The sequence below is a fragment of the Exophiala bonariae genome (genome assembly GCF_035927105.1).
Source record: "Exophiala bonariae strain CCFEE 5792 chromosome Unknown scaffold_49, whole genome shotgun sequence".
NCBI classification, from domain to species: domain Eukaryota; kingdom Fungi; phylum Ascomycota; class Eurotiomycetes; order Chaetothyriales; family Herpotrichiellaceae; genus Exophiala; species Exophiala bonariae.
Window position 1 is genome coordinate 71,989 of NW_027042524.1, and position 21,250 is coordinate 93,238.

The following is a 21,250-nucleotide window of genomic DNA, read 5'->3' on the forward strand; positions in this document are numbered from 1 at the left end:
TTACACTATGTGTTGCTCCCACCTCTCATAGTGCAGCAACCTGTATTTTAGCCGACGGCAGCCTTAACATCGATAAAGCTCACCCAGCCATCCCACTAAAATGTGCCTAAGAAGCTGCTGATTTTATCTGTGTTTCGGACGCGCTTCCCTGATTTAGTCCATCGGAATTCGGTCCGCTTCCTTGCCTCTTGCAAGTGTTCCCAGAGAAACAACGCAGGAGGAAGGCAGACGTAGTCCCACCACAAGAAACTCTGCATCAAGTCGATAAAGCCTTCTTTATCTAGGGTTTTGATACTCGTTATCTCGAGCAGCGTTGTCACGAACCATCCGTGGTTTTTGGTTCTACGTGCGGCAATCTCTCCCATGAAACATGCCCAGATGAGTAACTCATGGAAATCCGAGTTCCAGAGGTCGCCCATGTGTGATGTTTGAAGGACCTCATACAACTGTCGGGCTAGTCTCGGCTTTACTCCGGTGCTGTAGGGTAATGGATAAAGAACGAGATCGTTATATATGAGGCCTGACAGCCGGCACACCTCGAACAGGATGCCCCGCTCTGTCAAACCATCCGTATCGGAGAGTCTCTTGAGACTCAAAAGACCATGTTGGGTTTCATTGCGTGCAATGACTAGACTGCGGAAAAGTCTCAAGTCGGTTGAGCCGGGAGTGTAGTACTCGAGGGCCCGTGTCGCCTTGAAAGCCAAGACGAACAGACCATGCAGGTCGTCGTCTACCTCCGAGATGATACGCAGCCTATGCCCTAGTGTTTGGCTAGGCTCGAGGTCGGTTTGTACAGGAGTGTACAATTTCGACGGACCACGTACCCACCTAAGTGCAGGTTTGTCGTCCGTGCGCGACGCGGCAAATAGATCAACCCTTCAAGAAGGAGTGTAAGTCTTTCTCTTGTTGGGATGGCCTTCGACTCACATTTCGATGTTGTCCATGTTTCCATATTCAAACACGGCTTGGAGGCCGCCCTTTAAATTAGTCAGATACCTCAATACCCGCAGGTGCTCAGGGATAAGTTTGATGTTGCCGAACATATGGATGCTTTGAGCAGTGGCAAGTGGAGATATTGGGTGAGGTTGAGCAACAGCCGGCGCAATGTCACCGGAATAGGTTGAGAGCCCACATAGGCAAAGTAGTAGCTCTTCTGAAACATGTCCGTCAAATGAACGAATGACATCCGATGTGCGTTCAAGCGCCAACTGGTATTGTTCTGCACGTGCTGCCATGACAGTCCTTCGTACCTGTCTGTCCGGAGAAAGGACTAACGCAAATCCAGAGCTTCCAGTTACCGAAGTATGGAAGACGTGCGGATGCAGAATGTTGCACCTACGCCACGATGACTTAAGTGCCTCTAGATCCTGACCGTTCTCACGAGGCACTAACACGTTTGCCCAAACCGTCTCAAAGGCTAGTAGCAGACAATCTGTTAGTTATGATCTTTTCGCTGCTTGCATGTGGACAGAGTTCCCTTAAAGCCACTAAAACGATAATGGCTATAAGCTCTAGTCTAGTTTGAGCACTCACAATGTTCAAGAGCATCCAACATTGGCACCGGCAAATTGTGGCCGGGATATGTAGCAAAGGGGTCCTTCTTACCCGGCCCCAACAGCGTGTAGGGTCCACCGATCATTGCTGAGCTGACCTCGATTGATTGATCTGCGCGGCGATCATTACCTAGTGCAGCCTTCGCGGTTGACAAGGCTGGACCGTCTGCATTACTAGCTCGCAGGCTGTCGCGAGGATGTCTAATGAGGTCATTAACTGATATCAGCAGGGTATCGCATGGCTGCGGCGAACCTTATGTACCCCTGCTGTGCATTGTTCACACGGGAATTTGGATGCTTGTGGGGCTTGCCAACCACCTGGCTTTTGATTCCATACCTAGCCCATGAGGCGCGTGACGCATGAGCTCTAATTACAGTTTTGGTCTCACGTCTTCCCTGTTCAGAGCCTGGCAGTGCATCGACAAATCTGTATTCCAGTTTCTGTTCGAGCTTCGAGGGCTTTTCCTCATTAGGTCGTAGCATGATTGATTTCACAAAGTTTAATGCCGTGTGGTTATCTGAAAAGATTGTGGGACATGACATTTGTTGGTTATACTTCCCTCTCATGCAGGCTCGACTCCAAGTGGCTATCTTCTGTGCTGTTGGTACTCTAAGAACAGATGTGATGACGTTTAGATAACGTTGTGTTGCTCATGGATGGGAGCACGGAAGGAAGAGGGGTTGAAGCCAAGAGCTACTAGCGTGCTCCAAGCACGTGAGCCGGACCGATCTCCCAAAATATCCGGGCCAAACGGTACTGTAGGACTAGAGTTACTCGTTGTTCTGGATCTACTCTGGTTTCTGGGAAGTCCTTGTGTGCAGCTAGATTTGCTATAGTCTTGGAAGAACAAGACCACATTTGCAAAGCAAGTCACTCATATTAGCCGCCGCGTTATCTTTCTAGAGATGTTGAAACTTTAGCCCTATCCAAGGACAGCCGTAGAGACCAAGAGAATACTCGGCTCCGGCCAGATTTATATTGCATCCAAAGCTGTCTGATCTAGTGTGGCATAATGTGTCGTCCTATGAAGCTTCTCGCTTCTCCTGTGTAAACGCACTTTAAATCGTTGAACATTATTGTCTCATCAGCACGCACGACGGTTGTTTGGGCTGTTCGGTTGCGAACTCGACATCGAACTCCAGTTCGCGTTGCTGATTAACCAATATGATCGTAAAATTTCTAGTCATGATTTCGTTAGAGCACATGCGCTGACTATCATGCTTTGAATGATGAGCCCTGAAACTGGGTGTTGCGGTTTAGTGAATCAAAAAGGAGGAGGCAGATCTTCAGATATTGATCAAGCCAGTGTCGATAGGAGTGGAGATCGATCTGCAGGCAACTTTTTTTTTTTTAGTGCTTCCACTGCCTTGGCAGTAATCCCATTTTCGGAGAATGCTGGAAAACCCGTTAGCACGCGGTGCTTAACGGCGCGCCCTACCTGCTTCTAGAATCTAGACTACCAAGGGTAGGCCCCTTCCTCTGGAGACATTCCTTGATTTGACAGTAAGTTTTTCTCATGCCATAAAGTGCTAGGTACAAATGCTCTGGTGGTGGCCGTAGTCCGAATATCCACACGTGGCCGGAAAGGGCCGCAAAACGTGGAAAGCAATCCTCTCTCAGAAAGCGTCTTGCGTCGCTGCCTTTGCCGAGGTATACCGTCATAGACCTATGCACTCTTGGTACCTGTTTCTTGCTTAGCTATGCCATCTTCGCCACCGTTGCGTTATTCTATTGTCCGAGGATCTCTGCCGCTCCTTCCCGGTTCTCTCCATTTTCATCCAAGACTGCCGGGCAGGTAACATTATCCAGCTTACTCAGATCAAGTCTATCTCTCAATACCTTAACCCTCTGTTGCTGTACTTGTTCCTGATGGTCGCCTGATTGTTTGTTTTTCGGTTCTCGTACATGCATAAGAGTCTAAGAGAAGTCGCGTTTTTCGCTTCTCTGGACACCACCTGACAGCGCCAGTTACTTTATCCTACTGGAGTAGATCTCTTTCTTCAAGATCGCCATGCTAACACCTGGTGAGGTCTAGCTATGTCCCCATTTGCTCTTCCAGGAGTGTCAGTCGTGCAGTAAAACGTATCCGCTGTGGCCGTGAGGATAGAAAGGCATCCTGAGGGGTTGTCGACGCTGGTGGCGGTATCATTATGGGTGCCTGCGTGTTGTTTTGCCCGCTTAGATCTGCTGCGATGTCCCATGGCTATATGAAGGACAGCTCAGCCTAATAGGGCGTTCATTTGCTCTTAGAGCAAACAGAATTCAACCCTTGATCTCGTTGCTCCAGTTTTTTGCATGTTGCTGTTCCTCCTTCAACTGGTTCAATACTTTTTGAGCCTCCTTGTAGACTTGTTTCGTTGATTAATTGTCGCCTTGAGTTTCTTACCAGAACAAGCAGTCCTCCATGGTGTTTTCGTGGTCTTCACTGTCACTTGCGTGATCGCCATCGCCGTCTTAGACATGCTGAAGTTGCAACAGCCGGGGATTCTCGGTCCGAGTTACTCACCGTATGCGTCGCAGAGCCTGATTTTAGACAACCTTGGCATTCGGTGGCGGTAGACGCCTGCGTCGAGGTGTGCGGGCGAATTTCCGGGTGACCATGTTGCTGGCGTCGGCTGTAGCCGATACTAAGGACACGTGTCTTCTCTTGAAGATTATCTCCGTGACCAAGATGTGAACTAGACGTTCCGTTCTATCTCTATCTCTGACGAGGTAGAGTCCTTAAAGCTAGGGCTTTTCTCCATTCGTTTACTTATATAATATACCAAATCACAGGACCGGTTTTTAGTGGCGATCCTTGGTGGTGCGACCATACAACATACAAGTCCCAACAACCCTGGGTAATGTGACAGTGGTTTTGTACTTTAAGCTAAAGGTGATATGTTTACCGCAAGTGGCAGCAGTGCCCGGCAAGAGTTTTAATCATGATGCAAGACTGGCAAGCAGTCGGGCCCAATCATATAAGTCCTGGGCTAGCTTCATGGCATTTACAGTCGGAAGTCCCCATTAATCGTCATATAACTCAATCTGATTACCAAAACATCCTCTCAAACGAGATAGTTCTCCATCCATCGGCTGCCAAGGGTAGAGAGACCCGCTTCTGAGCCTTGGACAAGGACAACACTCGATTTTCCAAGCTTTAGTACAAGCTTATCAGAGGAGAAAATGGTCATTTTCATGGAGGCCACTAAGAGGTGATGTATAGGAGGAAAAATCACTTCATTTATCTCCATGATCTGATGGCGCCATCGAAAGACCCTATGCAAGAGACTGCGCCAAAACAGACTCCGACCTCAGCATGGATCGTTCCACCCGATGATCCTATTGCTGCACCTCTATCATCCGTACAACTCGGTTGTGTCGCTTTGATGATATGCACAATCTTAAATAACCATATAAACATGGTTCTGTCATTCTAGGAAAGATCAAATCCTCTATGATACCAAGGTTGTTCATATCACAGAACACACAAAGGCTGAATGAATGTCGGCAGGACCCAGCCGCGCTAATGTCGCGCTTGACCCCCTGACTTTATTGCAAGCGCAAATGAGGATGGCAAAATTGATCGCATTGTCACATGAGAAGACATAATCTTCAACGTCATTTTAGTGACCGGGGTTAGAAAATTCAATTGAACAGCTTTGTACCGAGATGGAGGAACTCAAATTTATTGGGTGGGTGTTGACGATCAAAACGTCTGTGATGGTTGACAGTAGTGAAGAATATCTCTCTTCCAATGACTCCGCTAGCAATACACTTTCTGTTGGACTAGGAGGTCAAATTTACATGGTTTGAGAACAGGTAGTAACAAAAAGGCTGGAAGCATTAGTTAACCGCTCCGGAAATTGTCCAGATTGTGCTTACCTTCTAACACAATAATATACCTTGGGTAGAGTCTTTCCCGGACAGGTGTTCCGGGAATTCGGAAAACCATTCCTTCAAAAAAAATCTCCATTGCATGAGGTCTACTGCTGGCTGCTGTACATTTTGACGGCAATGCTCTTTGTGCTCTGATAACCCATACACCCAGGAAAGGGAAGATATTTGTGACGACGGCTGGTACGTGTACAGCTCCTGTGACTCCCTCAGGGTCTTAATGCTCTGGAGTAATTCCTCGACGTGAAATTGAAGCCGCTCAATTTCTCTCATTCCTTCGGACCAGGCTTGGTGTAACGCTACATGTGATCGCTGAAGTTGTGCCCATTTACTTTCGAGCACTTGGGTCCTTATTTTTTTGCGATCCTGATAGGCTTTTTGAGCTAGACGATTTTTCTCTCGCTTGAACTATGGGCCTATTATTATATGCTTGCTCAAAAGCAGAGGTTGAGTCAAGTATGTTTCCTGTACCTTTGTAGTCTTAGTCAAGAGAGATGAATTGGTCCTGTCAGACAAAATTATGCCATTTTCTTCAGGCTGTGCCATAACGAAGATGTGTATGATTAACTGCTCTTGCTTAATACTGGCGGATAGACAGATCTTGCGGGAATATAACGCATCTGTCGATTCCTGTAGGATAAAAACAACATGTTTGAAGGGTCGGGCATGAGAAGATTTATAGTACTAGTCTGGCAAATTGTCTCAGAGCACAAGAGGTTATAAGTCACTAGTTTCCGCAGGTGGACATTACCAGCATATGCTCGATCTTAGAAGCTCGACTTCTACAACATATATCTCATGATGACACAACAAGTAATATCTTGCTACAGAACCCTAAACGTATAAGCAGCTGCAGGTTATTCGCTGTTACGAAGTCATCGACAAATGTACATTCAAAGGTTGAACGTATAGCAAGGCGAAGATGTAGTACCAGGATTCAGTATGGCATGCATTATGTTAGAGATAATATGTAGATGTACTAGAAGGGTATGGGAATGTCCAGCTGAGATGATGGCGCCCTACTGCGAATCATTACTTGCAATCAAAAGACCAACTGCCAAAAGTATCACCTTGCAGTAGATTGGGAGCATCAGATATCACGTGTCGATAAGAACTCGCTCGGTTAATGGTGGCTTCCTCCACCGTAGTGAAACCCCTCATCATTAGTCTTTTTTATTGTACAACCGTTCGTTCAAGATCCAGGTCGGTGAGACAGGTCGACGGTTATCCTTACGTCAGTGTTCGAACGTCATGCACTGCTGCAGGGAAAACAGAAGTGTTCCCCTCAACGCCTCTGCGTGACAGGCTCCCAACCGGCTGCTAGTACTCTTTTCGGACGAAATCAAGATGCCAGACCCGAGCGAAGATAATCCCCCCGAACCTTACTGCGGCGGGCCCCAGGTAAAATTGAGATTTATCACTGCACGCCCAGACCTCAAGCAAGCGAGACATGAATCTAGAGCAGCAATCCACGCACATGCCTCGCAGGCTTCATGGGCCAAGATCAGGAAAAGGCGCAACCAGGGGACGGGTCCCCATCAAAGCACAAGAGAGCCGGGGTACAATAAAGAGCAACGTCGTGCACGGTTCGCCGATGACCCTGCCAGCAGCAAAGCCGAATCTCGTTCGACGAATGACGACGGCGAGAGTCCGGGAGATGGTTTTGTAGAGTCTGGACAAGAACTGCCTTTACGAACCGCGGGTACCGCTATTTTTCAGTCGGTCCGCGTCTCCAGTGTCCAGTTTTCGGATGTGGACCCTTTTACCACATACCCCTCTCGGCTGGCAAAGGAGGTTGCTATGCCAATCGTTAGTGAAGGTAAGCTAGGAAAATGTGCCAATTGATCGGCGTTCCACACCACTGATCCTAATATCCTTCCATTAGTCAATCGCTTCCTCCAAATTATACTTCTACCGAACCCACACCGACAGGAGCAAAGTATTAAACAGCAATGGATATCCCGATACATGAATGATGATGTTCTGTTTCATATGCTTTGCTTCTCCTATTTGGCGAGAGCGTCCACCACTAAAGGCGGTCTAAACCCAATCAATCAGAGAGCGTATGGTTACTGCTACTCAGAGCTTGTCCGAGGATTGAATAGACGTTTAAACGATGTGGAAAAGCGATATTCCGACGAGATACTTTTTGCAGTCCAGACATTAGCATTCCATGGACGTGCTGCCAAGGATGACACCGACAACCTTCAATCGCCTTCGCAGGGGCCCCTAAATTCAATGCAGCTTCTGGATATCTATGCGGGACGTTTAGACCCGGTTGATGTCCATCTACAGGCTTTGTCGAACATAGTGTCTATGAGAGGAGGTTTAGGCGCAATTAAGTTTCCTGGACTTGCAGCAATGTTAAGCTAGTAAGGAGACCCGGAAGATATCCGTAACACTCTAGTCCTTTCATGTCACATCACTAACCGGGTTCCTATAGTGGGGATTTACTTCTGGCCTCTCGACACCTACGAAAGCCTGTCTACCCCTTCATCCCTCTACAAATCTCACCACAACATGTATTAGACGCTGTAAGCAGGGAAGTCCATCCGCTACGTCAGCTAGGAACAGGTTTTCGAGCCCTTTACGACCTTCTTCCCTCGGATGTCGCACAATCACTCTTTCTTACTTTACATAATCTGTCAACCTATTCGATAGCAGTCGATGATTATATAACGGGCCGTTCACAAGCGCAGGATTTAGGCGCTCTAGCTGACCAGCGTAACTTCGTACAGCATAGTTTGCTGTCATGGAGCCCGGGGCTGGATGATGACGTTAAAGGTTCCAAAGAAGATATCGTTGTTCTACAACAAGCATGTTGGGCAGCTAGCGTCATCTACAGCCTGATTGCTATCTTCCCTGTACCTCACAGTAGAGCTCCCTTTGGAACGCTCGCACGCCAGCTCAAGCACGGCCTTGTCCACACCAACAATCTTCTCAGAAACAGATGGCACGACTCCTCTCCACTTCTATTATGGGTGATCTTCATGGGCGCACTAGCTTCTACCGCGAATGATGAAGGAGAAGGAAAAAAAGAAGGGTGCAAAGAATGGTACATCAATGTTCTCGAACGGTTCGTGCATAGGATGCAAATCATGAGCTGGGGAGCTTTGAAGGACCAGTTATTGAACTTTCTATGGTTTCCCAGCACAAGTGACGGCGATGGACAGCAGCTTTGGATGGAGATAAATACCTCAAATCTATTCATATAAAGGAGGGTGAACTTGCCGCAGGAAACCTTTTTCCGGCGCTTATTATTGTTGAGGCCACCCTCTAAGGTTTGTCATGCTTAAAAGTGAAAATTATCTTTGGTTTATGATAGATATTCTTCCATCTGGCATAAGCACAAGTGATGGTACTCAGCGCCATGATCCTTGCCCGCTATCCTCAGTACAGCGAGTAATCTATGCTCTTAATGAATGTGTCAATTAACTATCCGAGGATAACCAAATAGACAAGTTGGGACCGTTCGATCCCCTTCGAAGAATGACTCCAGGTTGATGCTGGAGAAATTTCCCCCCTGATCTGCACATTGTATGGCATTGTTAATCATCTCATTGAAGCCGACACCGTAGATGGGGTTGCCGGTAAAGCCCTCTAGATTTTTCATTGTATTTGCACTGCCATCATCGAAACTGCCAGCGAGATTTTTCGTTGGATAGAACCATTGGTGGCAAGTATTACCTCCCGCCTTCAGTTGAAAGGGTTGTTGACCACAGAGAGCAATACCACCTGCCACATCACCCGGGGTCGTCATGATGACTTTTACTCTGTCAGTAGTTGAGACAAAGATAAAGAGCTTCCTGGACTTACAAGCACCAAGGCTCCCAGTGAAGCTTGCAAGCATGTAATTCTTCTGGAAATCGTTAGTAATCTTGTTTTAGTATCACCCGCGGTTCGAAGTAGAGTACATACCATGCTCTGGATCATATTAGCATTTATATCATCTCGAGTCATTTTGTTTTCGATCTGTACTCCGTCTTGGTTCCAGAGGAATTGGCTGTTTAGAGTAGCATCACCATCGTTTCCCTCGGAAAAAATCTGGGTGTTCTGATCGTGGATGCCATCCTGGAATAACGGAACAAGAGCTAGAAGTTGTGCTTCTAGTTGCTCAGTACTCGGTACATCTATCTGCTGGCTTTCTCTATCAGCTCGTACAACTCGCTACGTGATTTTTGATTAGTAGAGTAAAGCCAAGACGGTAGAGGAATGACACCACCTCTGCTAGTTTTTTGAATGTCTTGACTGCTGCTTTGGCTAACACAGTTTGTATCCCACCAATGGGTATGAATGAAATTCCTTAAAGAGTGTTAATACACCGAGTGCAAGAGCGGGAACTATCATACCAATCTCAACTACCTTGAGGATAACCTGATTGAAAGCTAAATCCACCGGCCTTGTGTCCTCTCTCATGACTCCAAGGAAGCCACTAAAAGAATCGTCAACATCACTAAAATGGGTTGCATGAATACACGTCTTACGAAGTTAGCACTTCGTCCGCAGCAGTTTGTACTGCACTTGAAGAGGTGCTGAGAAAATCATGCATGTTTTTGTAAGACTGGATAACCAGCACGGCTTCGAAGCATGTCAGTCAACGTAGACGTATGTGGCACCCGAAGCATGTCTCTCGGCGGGTTTGGGTCCTAATATCAAAGAAAGGCTGACTCACCAGCATCAACTTGGTCTTTAGAAGTGATATCAGGAACCAGATCCCCTCGAATAATTGTATCACAAATATTTCCGCTTGAGCCTTTTGGTACGATGCATTGGTCATTGAATGATCTACAATCGAAATTATCTTGTCCCGTAAGAGCCCTGACAAGTTTCCTCGGGAATTCGGAGTCTAAAGGCTGTGAGAAATAGATGTACTGATTGTAGAATTGAACAGACTTACCCAGAGCCCCTACAACATCCACAGATTTCTGGAGGAGATCGTTTGCTCCCGAAGAAATGAAACGTTCTGCCGTAAATTCAGGATCTGTGCACCCATCGTTCTGACGTTTTGCATATTGAGTGACGTTGAAACGTGTTGCTGTAGCTAGGGCGAGAGAACATGCGAGAAGAGTAAAGACCCAGGATTGAGGCATGGATTCGGAACTATAAGTCAACCGATCTAAAGAAGTATAGATGCGTAATACAAGAAGTGCGAGTACCAGTTTTAGCACGAAATGGCAATGCAAATGGTGGTTCTTCGAGGCTTTTATAAATGTTAAAATACTACTTGATGTTGGAAGGCTCCTGCATACAAGCTTAACTCCCACGCTAAGACTATGACTACCTCCACTGCTACATAAAAAGGGCACTTTACTCAAGAGTGCCAGTGCTGTTCGTACTTACCACATTTAGAGAAGCTCAAGGATGCGCTTACTGGCCTTCGAAGTCGGTTCGAAACCGACTTAGCCCCTCAAGTATCCACTCCAAATCAGAATACGCCATAGAGTCCATCATCCGTCCACCTCGTTCAATTTTCTGGTGCCACAGGGAATGTCGTATCCGATGGTGTGCTACGCTGGTCTCATTTTTCTTACCGGTCTTTGAATTTTCTTTCGACTCAACCTGAGAAATTTGGTTAAGGGGCAACTACACAGTATGGGGCATAATCTCAATGTAACCTGGTGGACTCTTCGACCCAATTTAGCTGCAGCCCGACACTTCCTTTTTTACGAAATACGGGTGATTTTGTTCAAAAGTTGATAGATGAATAAGACACTAACTCACGATTTGGAAAGATTTCTGTTGCATTCACAAACATAACTCCAGAGTACAGTTTCCTGTAAAGCAGAACAGCGGCGTGCTAGCCCATTGTGGCCTTAAACTAGTACAGAGCAGTCCATCAGGGAGAATATAAATATGCAGTGAGATCTTCAGCTTGCTAGACACTCGACAAGGAGCAGGAAGCCATGGATCCCAAACCAAGCCTCATTTTGTCCACGATGCATGGCACTATCCAGAGTGCTTCGAACTTGTCACCTCGAAACTCCACTATCTCGGTCACGAAACTTACAGTATCCGCGTACCTTCTGTCAACGCGGAAACTCCCCTCAATGACCATAGCCTGGACTCAGAAGCACTTAGAGATGTCATCAAGCCAATTATTGCTGCTGGAAAGGATGTTCATCTGTTCCTACACTCTTATGGGGTATTGTGCGCTGCGATGCCGCCAAAGGGTTGGCCAAAACAGCAAATAAGAATGGCATCTCCCATCTAATTTTCTGCTGTGCTCTTGTGTTATCGGAGGGGCAATCATTGTGGGGTTGTACCGGACAATCTGCACCGTGGGTGGAAATGAGTAGAGACGGGATGACATCTACTTTCCCAGATCCCATTCCACGATTTTATCAGGACTTGGATCGCGAGATTGCAAGGGATGCTGCCAGCCGAATTGGTGTTATGAGCAACCAAACTTCTCATAGTCTTTTGAAACACGCGGCCTGGAGGGACATTCCAAGCACATACATTTTCTGTGAGGATGACCAGGCACTGCCACATGAATTTCAGAAAATTATGGTCAACAGCTGTGGCATCAAGACAACAGAAAGCCTAAAATCAGGTCACAGCCCATTTCTAAGCCAACCTGGTTCAGTGGTCGAAATCATCCGAAGGATTACAGAGGACCAGATGTACTTGCCTTGAGTATGCAGGCTTTGTAGCAATGGTTGGCTGAGCTGAATCGTAGATAACATACTGCTATGGTCAATAAATACTCTAAAATAGGTTGCCTACCTGGATAGCTGTCTAGCCTTTTGGTTTGGCGTGAATCCACAGAGAAATGGAGAGCGGACGTTAATGGCTTGGCGGATCGTGCTTCGGGTCAGTAAATAACTTCGACTCCCAAATCATCAGAAGACTTATTGAGCTTCGAAAAATATTGGAAGATTTGTTCAAGGATGCTCTTTGAGGAATCATGCAGAATGGTTGGTCCCTCCAGGGGGACCATGCCTACCGCAAGCCGACTAAGATTTCGAACTGCCACTCGAGCTTAATGATTTACGCCCAGTCGGTTGCTTACACGATTATGTTGTCTATGTCTTCGACCATATCCTTCAGTAGGCTGTGAAGAAACAGCCTCAAGTTACTGAGATCAATTTACGGAATCCCTCCATTGTCAACTTGTCACTTTACGAATTAAGTTCCGCTTGTGTGGAGAGAAATTCTACTCCTTGAGCTCATCCATTAGCGCTGGCGTATTTAAATAGCTCCGCAGGATTTGCCCTCACTATGTCTCTTGTCGAAGCCTTGATGATCGACTCAACTGCAACGTCGTCATCCACCAAGATTGACAAACACCACCATACTAATTTCTTGCATTCCAACCCACACGGTCGCACTCCAAAACTTCTTCTCATTTGGCAATAATTTTCCCAAGCTTGGAAGTGCATTTTGCCAATTTCGCGGTCACCTGAGCAGTACTCAGAAAGTGCTACGAAGAAAAAGGTTACCACATCGTCATCCGTTGACTCCCCGCAATTAGCTAAAGCAGATATTCTTGACCTTGTTTGTGCAAGAACTACATTTTGGCGTGCAGCAAAATGGTACTCGTCGGCATATACTGTACCTCGTTCACATAATTGCATACGGTGTCGATAGTGGTATGCACTCTGGAGCAATACCATTGTCTCAAAGCCCCACGACGTTGACGTTGCGAACGGCAAAAGGAGCTCCGATACCAGGTCGTGTTGCAATTCAATGTCCGGGTACTTGTCCAAGCCAAGCAAAATCCGCGAATTTGCAGCAAAATACCGAACTAAATAAGCATCGGAAGGTACCAAATGAACACGAATTCGCTGCACCGACTTTGTCAGATGCAAAAGTGCAGTGCTCGAGCGCATACAAATGGGATCCAGTGCTGGTTCTGGAGGCATCATGGTTTTTCGTCGCAGTATATCTCTTCGCCTCGGCCTATCTGAAACCTGAATATCAGATTCAGGATTGCCTTGAAGGCAGACACCTTGTGTCTTGATGTCGGGACGAAGTTGGCCACCTCCATGCTCAAGCTTATCCCCGTCCATCTTTGATATGATATTGCCGTGCTCGTCAGGCCCGCCTGTACTAGGCGGTTCAGCCTGTTTGTTGAGTTCAATGAGCACCACCTGACGAGCCTCGATATCTGAGCCTGTGGTCGGAGAACAACGCTGAGGATCCCTAACTAGAGCCTTGCTAGTCCAATGTCCGCAATCGATGCCTCGGGATTGTGCCGAGCTCATCGGAGCGGGCCAAGCGTTGCTCACTGTAAAATCGACAGCTGTGACACGGTGAAAAATTGAACCTTTTGGTCCTGGTGCCAAATTGCTTGAATGCACGTGCTTTGCAGTGGACCTTCTTCTCGGATGCATCCACCGAAATGGCAAGGATTGCTTCGTTGAGTTCCATTTTAGATTCGCCTTCTGCTTAGATCTTACCCGATTTTTCATCAAATGTGCTCTTGCTTTGTCGGTTGTGCCACTTCCGGTTATGTCATATGCCACGAACGTGAACGTCCTCTTTTCTCCCATTTGCATTTCCATTACCATCCTGGTTATAGCGAAAGGTGGTTGCGGTTATATAAACCTTGGTGTTTGTTCCCACAATTTGTGGATAAATCTGATTCTAGCAGCGCGCCGTCCTGATATACCGCACATACGCAAGGCTTGTGTTATCTTGGGACGGCACACGGCGTCACTTATCGCCTTATGAGTGAAGCTGGGCCTCCTCTTCTGAGTACTAGCGCAATTACAACGCGAGTCAGCTAAGGCTTGAGAATTCCGAAATCAAACTGTGAGTCAGCTTGATATGTGTCGCCAATGTTAGTGGCACGAATCAAAGAGCGACCGGAATTTCTTGGCTGTGGCTAGAAAGTCTGGGGTGTGAGAGGTGTGCCGCTCTATGAGTAATCGCTACTACTAGCACAGGTAGATTGTTGCAGAACTCTTGAGTCGCCTTGTTTAGCTTTAGGCAAAAGCGCAGGTTAAATTTAATTGAGTGGCCAATCAAGAGCAAAGCAGAGTGGCCAGATTGGCCTTTCTTTCTAGTACTCACGAAATTAGTGACAATACCTCGGGTGCACTACTGTAGTACCCCTTGAAGAGGGCTTACTCTAATAAGCCTCAACATGCGCCTTACAACCTCTTGCCGGACATCTTGAGAGGGTGGGAGGGGGTGTCTTTACTAGCCCCCTCAAGTCAAAAACTTCTTCACGTTGTGCGGATAGTGTGACACACGCGACATTCTTGGTCAACCATCTTCAAATGGTCCGCGTCCGTAAGCTTTGCTCCACAAGTCTCCCCCAAACGAGGCTGGCGAGCACATCGTGTCTTCATGTTGCCCCATTTCCAATCACGACAGGAGTAATCTGTCCCCTCGTAGAAACACATCGGATCCAACGCCAGGGTCGCAAAATAATAGCTTTCCGAGAGCTCCAAGAACAAGACTGCTTGACAAAGTTGCGGCTTGGACCAAGGTTGTACTTCAAAGTTTCAACGCTGGTAGAATAGTTCTCTGTGAGCTAAGTTGCTCAAGCATATTCATCGCCGACGTGGACAAGCAGGCCAATGATACCTTGCCATTAGGCGACGACCACATGAGAATTCCATTCAAGAGCCTGGAGCCCCTGCAGCAACCCCTGTGGCAGCAGGGGTGGGGGTGGTTTCCATGGAGGAACAGGATGCAGAGCCGACGGTCAGAGAAATGCAGCCCAGGACCTGATAATCAAAAGCTTTCAAAATTACAGCCTTTGGTTTTAGAGCTGCTAGCAAAAAGGAGCCTAATCATCTTTTTTACAAGATCAGATATTGCAGAACTTCAATACACACACACACACACAATTTATTACGCCCGGCGGCTAAGCCGAAAGGGCAACTGATGCTAGTTCTAGTGATACAATTCTTAAGATATGCTTTAATCTCCTTGGAGCCCATACAAATAAAACCTCCTTTTCGCTATCTCCTTCTACTCGCTTGCTACGTCTTTACGGGTTCTCGTGTGTTAGTATTGTTAGCAGCCTACCTTGAGGTGATTCTCCAAGTGTTCAACGTCCTATCTTCGGCAGCTGAAGCGCGCCTGCTGTTCCTGGCACGAGTTGGGTTTTAAGGATCGGAAATGATGGTGAAAGGGTGATGGTGAGTTCGTCAGGTGGTGTTGTCAAGTCGTCCTGTGGCTATAGCAAATCTTATCGTTGCCCGCACCGCTGCGAGGTTCGGCATCCAAAGCTTGTCATCTGTCGGTGTCTTTCCTCCTAGGTAGAAAGACATATTGCTTCTGTGTGTCTCCGTACATTGGAGCATCTCGGTTCGGAACGCTGTCCATTGTGTGCATCGGAAGAGAAAATGCTCGACTGTCTCCCTCGCCTGCCCGCACGCGCATAGATCTGACGGAGCCGCATTGATCCGGTGGAGATAGGTGTTGAGTCTTGCCATGCCTGTCCTCAGTTGCGCCAGCACGCTCGATTCCTTCCATGGAAGTCTGTCATATAGCATTCTCGTATGTTTGCCTGGTAATGCTGCGTCAACTCGCTTAGAATGTACCCCAACCTTCTCTGGTAGGCTTCTAGTGGGTCCTCGTTTGGCCCGCGCAGTGCTGAGCATTGTAGATCTCATCCCTGGTCTTTGTGTTGGTGTTCGAGCCTTAGACTCAGTGGCTTTTTGTGCCCTCGCTTTGGCGATCTTCTTCCACTTGTTGTCGTCATCGGCCGGAGTCCATATGGCCGTTACCACATTTCCCTCCCTCCGTAAATTTCGGATGGCGTTGTAGATGCGGTTCACGTATTCTTGCCCCGACTGTTGGCGTGGTCGTCTCAGTGAGAGCACTGTGGCCTTGTTACTTGTCAGTAGCGTGATTCTGCGAAACCTGAGCGGCGGCAACGAGCTCAGGGCTTGTGCCATCGCCGCGAGTTCTCCAGAGTACGGATTCTGTTGTGATCGTGTGCCGATCGTGGAGTAAAAGGTCCTACGCTTGGGCTTGCTGCGTGTTGAGGTTGCTAGTTGAGTGGCTCCACCAATTCCTACCAAACCGTTTCGCACTGAACAACTGACTGCTATGCGCACTGCCGCCTCGACCTTGCCTACTGTACCTTCGTCGAGGATGGTGTGTACTCGCGGCTCCCAGGGCGCTAGTGTGAACGGCTTGATGGTCTCGAGCTCTTCCATGGCACAATCTTTGAGTACCTCTGCCACTTCGTACAATGGGGATCGATGCTGTCGCCTGAACCTTCGCATCCGCGACGTTTTCCTGCGGAGGGGGTTAGTGTCTGGTAGCGTGTGAATGTCTGTCCAGAGCTTGATAATCCGTCGCCAAAAGCGATCTTGCACCGGTGCGATGCAGGCTTCAGCTTCCGCCACGCTGGTGGCCACCGTCATAAATGTCCCTACGATCGCTTGCGCGCCGATCCTTTGCACCCGGTTGATGGGTCCTATGAGCTTGTCCTTGAAGGCATGCATCCAAACATTGGAGGCGTAATCCACCACAGGGACGACCGTGGAAGTAAACAACTGACGTGCTGTGGCCGGCGTCAAGCATCTCAGCCGTTTCAGCTCGAGAGCGGCTTCTAAGCCTTTGGACGAGGCCCGTGCGGCGTGTTCTTTATATTTAATCTTAGCATCCATGATCACTCCAAGGATCTTGGTTTGATTCTTCGGCTGGACCTCTTGTCCCTTGATGGTGAAAGGCTCTGAATCGGACTTGTATGACTTGCGGGTGAAGTGTACGATGGCCGTCTTCTCCGCCTCGAATGTCGCTCCGCTTCGTCTTTCCCAATCCAACGCGTCCTGGATAATGGATTCGATGCCCTGGCGGTTGCTCTGTGCGTTGGGCCCCGTGACCCACGCGGTGAAGTCATCGACGAATGCTATAGCTCCTCCGTGGCAGTCAATGTGTCGTTGGACCAGGTCGGCGTTAAAGAAGAGAAAGAGGATAGGAGATAGGGGAGAGCCTTGAGGCAAGCCGGCCTGTGGTAGACTTCGAACCTCGGAGGATTGCCCATTGATCTGGATCGTGGCTGTGCGTTCGGAGCAGAATGCCTCTACCCACCGCAGGACTTTCTCTGGGATGCCTCGCGCCTTCATCCTCTGGATCAGTCTCTCTTTACATACCCCATTGTAGGCCCCTTTCACGTCAAAGCTGATCAAGCTCAGGATGTGTCTTCGCCGCCAAGCCTCGAGGATTTGTTCTTGCAGCAGAAGGAGGGCTTGCTCTGCTGATCGCTGTTTCCGCGCCCCAAAGTGATTGGTCGGGAGGAGACCATAAGTTTCGACTACGTAAGAAATCCTCTCTGCAATGACTGATTCCAGTATATTGCCCAACGTCGCTAGGAGGGAGATCGGTCTCCACGCCTTAGCCATAGTATAATTATCCTTGCCGGGCTTCTTCAACGGTATGATCTTCGCATGTCTCCACTGGCTCGGCAGTGTTCCTTCGTCGAGCGATGCTCGAAAGAGCGCTAGCACGTGATTCTTGACCGCGGGCCACACCTGCTTCCAGACCACTGCTGGTAGGCCGTCTTCTCCGGGTGCCTTCCACGACTTTGCAGCAAACAGTTGTCGCTCCACTTCTTCCATGGTGATAGAGGGCATCGGTACAGGGGCTCTCTGTGGTCTAGGCCCTTCGTCTTCGATGTCTCCGGGTAGAGGAGGAAAGAAGGTTGTCAGCAGCTCCTCAGCCTGTCCCTCCTGGTGAGTTGTGATGGTTTCATCCTGTCGGACTAGTTGCGGAACTCTCCCAAATGCGCTTTCGTCACCCGATTTGAGGTACTTTGCTGCCTTCCAGATATTATCGTTGTCGGCGAGAAATTCATCCCAGTGTTTCTTCTTTTGTTGTCGAATGGCGTCATGGTATTGCTTTGCGGCTGCTTTAGCCGTCTCTTCCAGGTTGGCGATAGTCTGCCCTGCCCGACGTTCGGTCCGCGCACGGTTTCTCCAGTAGGTGTATATTCGTCTCAACTGTGTCACGTCGGTCGTCCACCATGGTTTTGCGTATGGCCATGGTCGCGCCTTCGGTGTCAGCGCGTGTACCGCCTCCGACACCGCTGACATCAGTGTATCGGTCCTCTGCTGTACCGTTCCTTCTGATGATCTCGTACCTAGCGTCTCCATGATTCTAGCGGTGATGTCCTTCCAAGGTGCATTCTTGAGCAGCAACCGCTCCCGTGGCTTTTGCGCTGGGACCGAAATGTCGAATGCTGTCTCGATCGCACGATGGTCAGAACCATGTTCGGTCCCGTGGATCGCGCACTTGATGGTTGATGCCGCCAATTCGTCCGAGGCCAGGACCAGATCGATGGTGGTTTCATAACCACCTCCCCGCCACGTCTTCGTCCCTCGTGGGAGCAGGCTGCTGAGGGCAAGGTCACTCATCAGGTCAATGATCTGGTCGCCTTCATCTTGTCTTTCCAAGGAAACCTCATCGCCGCCCCACAACTGGTCATGGCGATTGAAGTCCCCCGCAATCACCACTTCCACCACGGTGCCCGCATCTCTCCTCACGTCCCTGGCCGCTCTTCGCAGAAAGTCACATGTCTCTCTGAGAGCCCGTGGGTCGTCTCCCGATACGTAGACCGAGACCACCAGGATCAGCCGGTCCGGGAGTCTGACGATTGCCGCCGTCATGTCGGGTGACTCGATCCGCACCTGCTCCGCATCCACCTCTTTGTTGATCCACAGCATGCTCCGGATAGGCCATCGTCCTTCTCTCCACGACGAAGGGACCATTTTGGTCCACCTGTGATGACCCATCGGTGTCGTCAAGAGTCGGCCCCGGATCCTCCGTGCATGGGGTTCCTGGATTGCCAGGACCGTCATGTCTTGGATTTCCTCGTCATTCATTAAGCTGTCATGTATCTCCCTTGTTTTTTCACATTAAGCTGCATCATGTGAAACGTTCTACTCATGTTGTGATGGGTAGAGTCTTCGGCAGTTTCGGCTGAACGATTCGTGTGGACCCCCACAGGGAACACATTTTGAGATGGTTGCGGTGCATTCGCTATGGCGATGACCACCGCCGGCGCATCTCGCGCATCTCTGGGTGTTCTTGCACTGGAATGACTTGTGACCGATCTCCTGGCAATTGTAACACTGCTCGGGGCGCGGTCGTCGTTCGAATATGCCCGTGTAGCCAGACTCTCCTGCCACGTGAAAGAAGCCCTCCCTTAGGAGGCGTCTGGCATCGCTATCCTTCGTCACGTATACTACCATAGAGCCATACGCCTTAGGTGCCGTTTTCTTGCTCAGCAATCCTATCTTCGCGACTGTTGTTGCATTCTCTTGGCCAAATGTCTCCACCGCTCCGGCTCGGATGTCTCCATTTTCATCCAGAACCGCCAGCCGGTTGACATTGTCCACCTTGATCGGGTGGAGTTCGTCCCTCAGTACTCTGACGCCTGGCGCCGCCTTTGTTTCTACTGCCAATTTGACCTTGTCGTGTTCACTTTCGTCTCTGCACGCGATTCTGATACGGCTCGTGGTTTTCGCATCTCTGGTCACGGCGAGGCAGCGCCAATTGCTTTGTCCATTACTGGCGCGGATCTCCTTCTCCACGGTTGCCCTGATGGCGCCTGGTGTGGTCTTGTCAATATCTTCTTCCACCACTCTGGAGGTGTCAATCGTGCAGTAGAGCGTATCTATTGTGGGTGATGGGTTGGAAGAGTGTCTCACGAGACCGTTGGTGCTAGCGGTGATCCCATTGGATGTCTGTTGCATTGACCCTGGTCCGGTGCGCTTTGCTGCGATGGATGCCCACGACGGTGAGGAAGATAGCAGCGCTGATAGGTTATCGACATGGCCTCGGAGTGCGCAGATTTCATCCTTAAGCTCGTTGTTCTGTTCTCTCACCAATTGTTGTTCTTCCTTCAGCTCCTTCAACTCGACCTGGGCCTCTTGGATCGACCTGCTTTGTTGATCGATGGTCTCTTTGAGATCCTTGACCAGTAGGAGCAACTCTTCCAGGCCGCTTGCGGTGTTTTCGTTTCCCTCCTCATAGTCATCGTCACTGTCTTCGACATCTCGAAATTCGAATGGCGGGGACTCTCGGCCCGCGTTGCTCGGCGCGTGCGTCGTAGTGCCTGATTTTCACGAACCTTAGCGCTTGGTGCCGGTGGGCGTTTGCTTCGAGGCGCTCGGGCGTGCTTTACTGGTGACACGGTGATGGTTGCGTTGTTTGGAGTTCGACTCATCGTTGCCATCGGGTGCGGCTGCGGCCGGCGCTAAGGACACGTGTCCTCTGCAGGGTCCACGCTCGCCCTTAAGCTTGTTTTCTGATCAAATTCAAGAGCCCAGAGACACTAAAAATGCCCAGAGTTGTACAGTGATGTGCGATCACGAGTGTCACTTCAATACATTCAAGGTCAAAGTAGTCGTCAAACAGGGTTAGATCAAAACAAGCGCATTATATAATAGTCTCAACAGCTATTTGGACGTGGAGGTGGCAGGAGAATTTTCCCGACCCTGCATGCTTATTGGTGGAGGAGACCAGTGGCTTTGAACGCCCGGAAAGAATCTCCAGCACTGGGTCGATTTAGTGCAAGATGTGACTGGGTCCGAGCCGCGATCGACCCAATTAACGTGTTTTCACATAAGTAAGACCGATATGCCTGGCTGTTGGCTGGCTGCCGAGGATGCTCGTCTGGTTCCATTCGGCAAGGTACAACCAGGGACGGAGGCCTCGTGGCTACTGAGTACTTTGCCATGATAATATCCGGGTCTAAGACCATCTGCTTCTGTTCAACCTTTCCTTTTCCTATTTTCCTTGCCTCTCAATGAAAATTCGGTTCGGTCATCCACGAATGAAGAACATACACTAAATTCCGAGACGTCGGGATTCTACCACGGATCTACCGAGCGCGAGCTTTCGGCAG

At 49.0% G+C, this 21,250-nt stretch overlaps 3 protein-coding genes across 3 annotated transcripts; 1 reads left to right on the forward strand and 2 right to left on the reverse strand.

Annotated features, from left to right (window-relative positions):
- Nucleotides 1-95: 95 nt before the first annotated feature.
- LTR84_010770 (uncharacterized protein) lies at nucleotides 96-1,235 on the reverse strand (the record flags this gene model as incomplete). Its single annotated transcript, XM_064854304.1, has 2 exons — nucleotides 96-876; nucleotides 928-1,235. 2 exons carry the CDS (start codon nucleotides 1,233-1,235, stop codon nucleotides 96-98), a joined length of 1,089 nt encoding a protein of 362 aa, XP_064700150.1.
- A 5,542-nt stretch (nucleotides 1,236-6,777) lies between these two features.
- LTR84_010771 (uncharacterized protein) lies at nucleotides 6,778-8,645 on the forward strand (the record flags this gene model as incomplete). The annotated part of the gene is made up of 3 exons (XM_064854305.1): nucleotides 6,778-7,249; nucleotides 7,316-7,802; nucleotides 7,874-8,645. 3 exons carry the CDS (start codon nucleotides 6,778-6,780, stop codon nucleotides 8,643-8,645), a joined length of 1,731 nt encoding a protein of 576 aa, XP_064700151.1.
- Nucleotides 8,646-8,857: 212 nt separating this feature from the next.
- Nucleotides 8,858-10,775, reverse strand: LTR84_010772 (uncharacterized protein; the record flags this gene model as incomplete). Its single annotated transcript, XM_064854306.1, has 9 exons — nucleotides 8,858-9,195; nucleotides 9,247-9,289; nucleotides 9,349-9,597; nucleotides 9,653-9,732; nucleotides 9,780-9,862; nucleotides 9,915-10,008; nucleotides 10,103-10,276; nucleotides 10,328-10,530; nucleotides 10,771-10,775. The coding sequence occupies 9 exons, from the start codon at nucleotides 10,773-10,775 to the stop codon at nucleotides 8,858-8,860; spliced, it is 1,269 nt and encodes a 422-aa protein (XP_064700152.1).
- Between the last annotated feature and the right edge of the window lie 10,475 nt (nucleotides 10,776-21,250).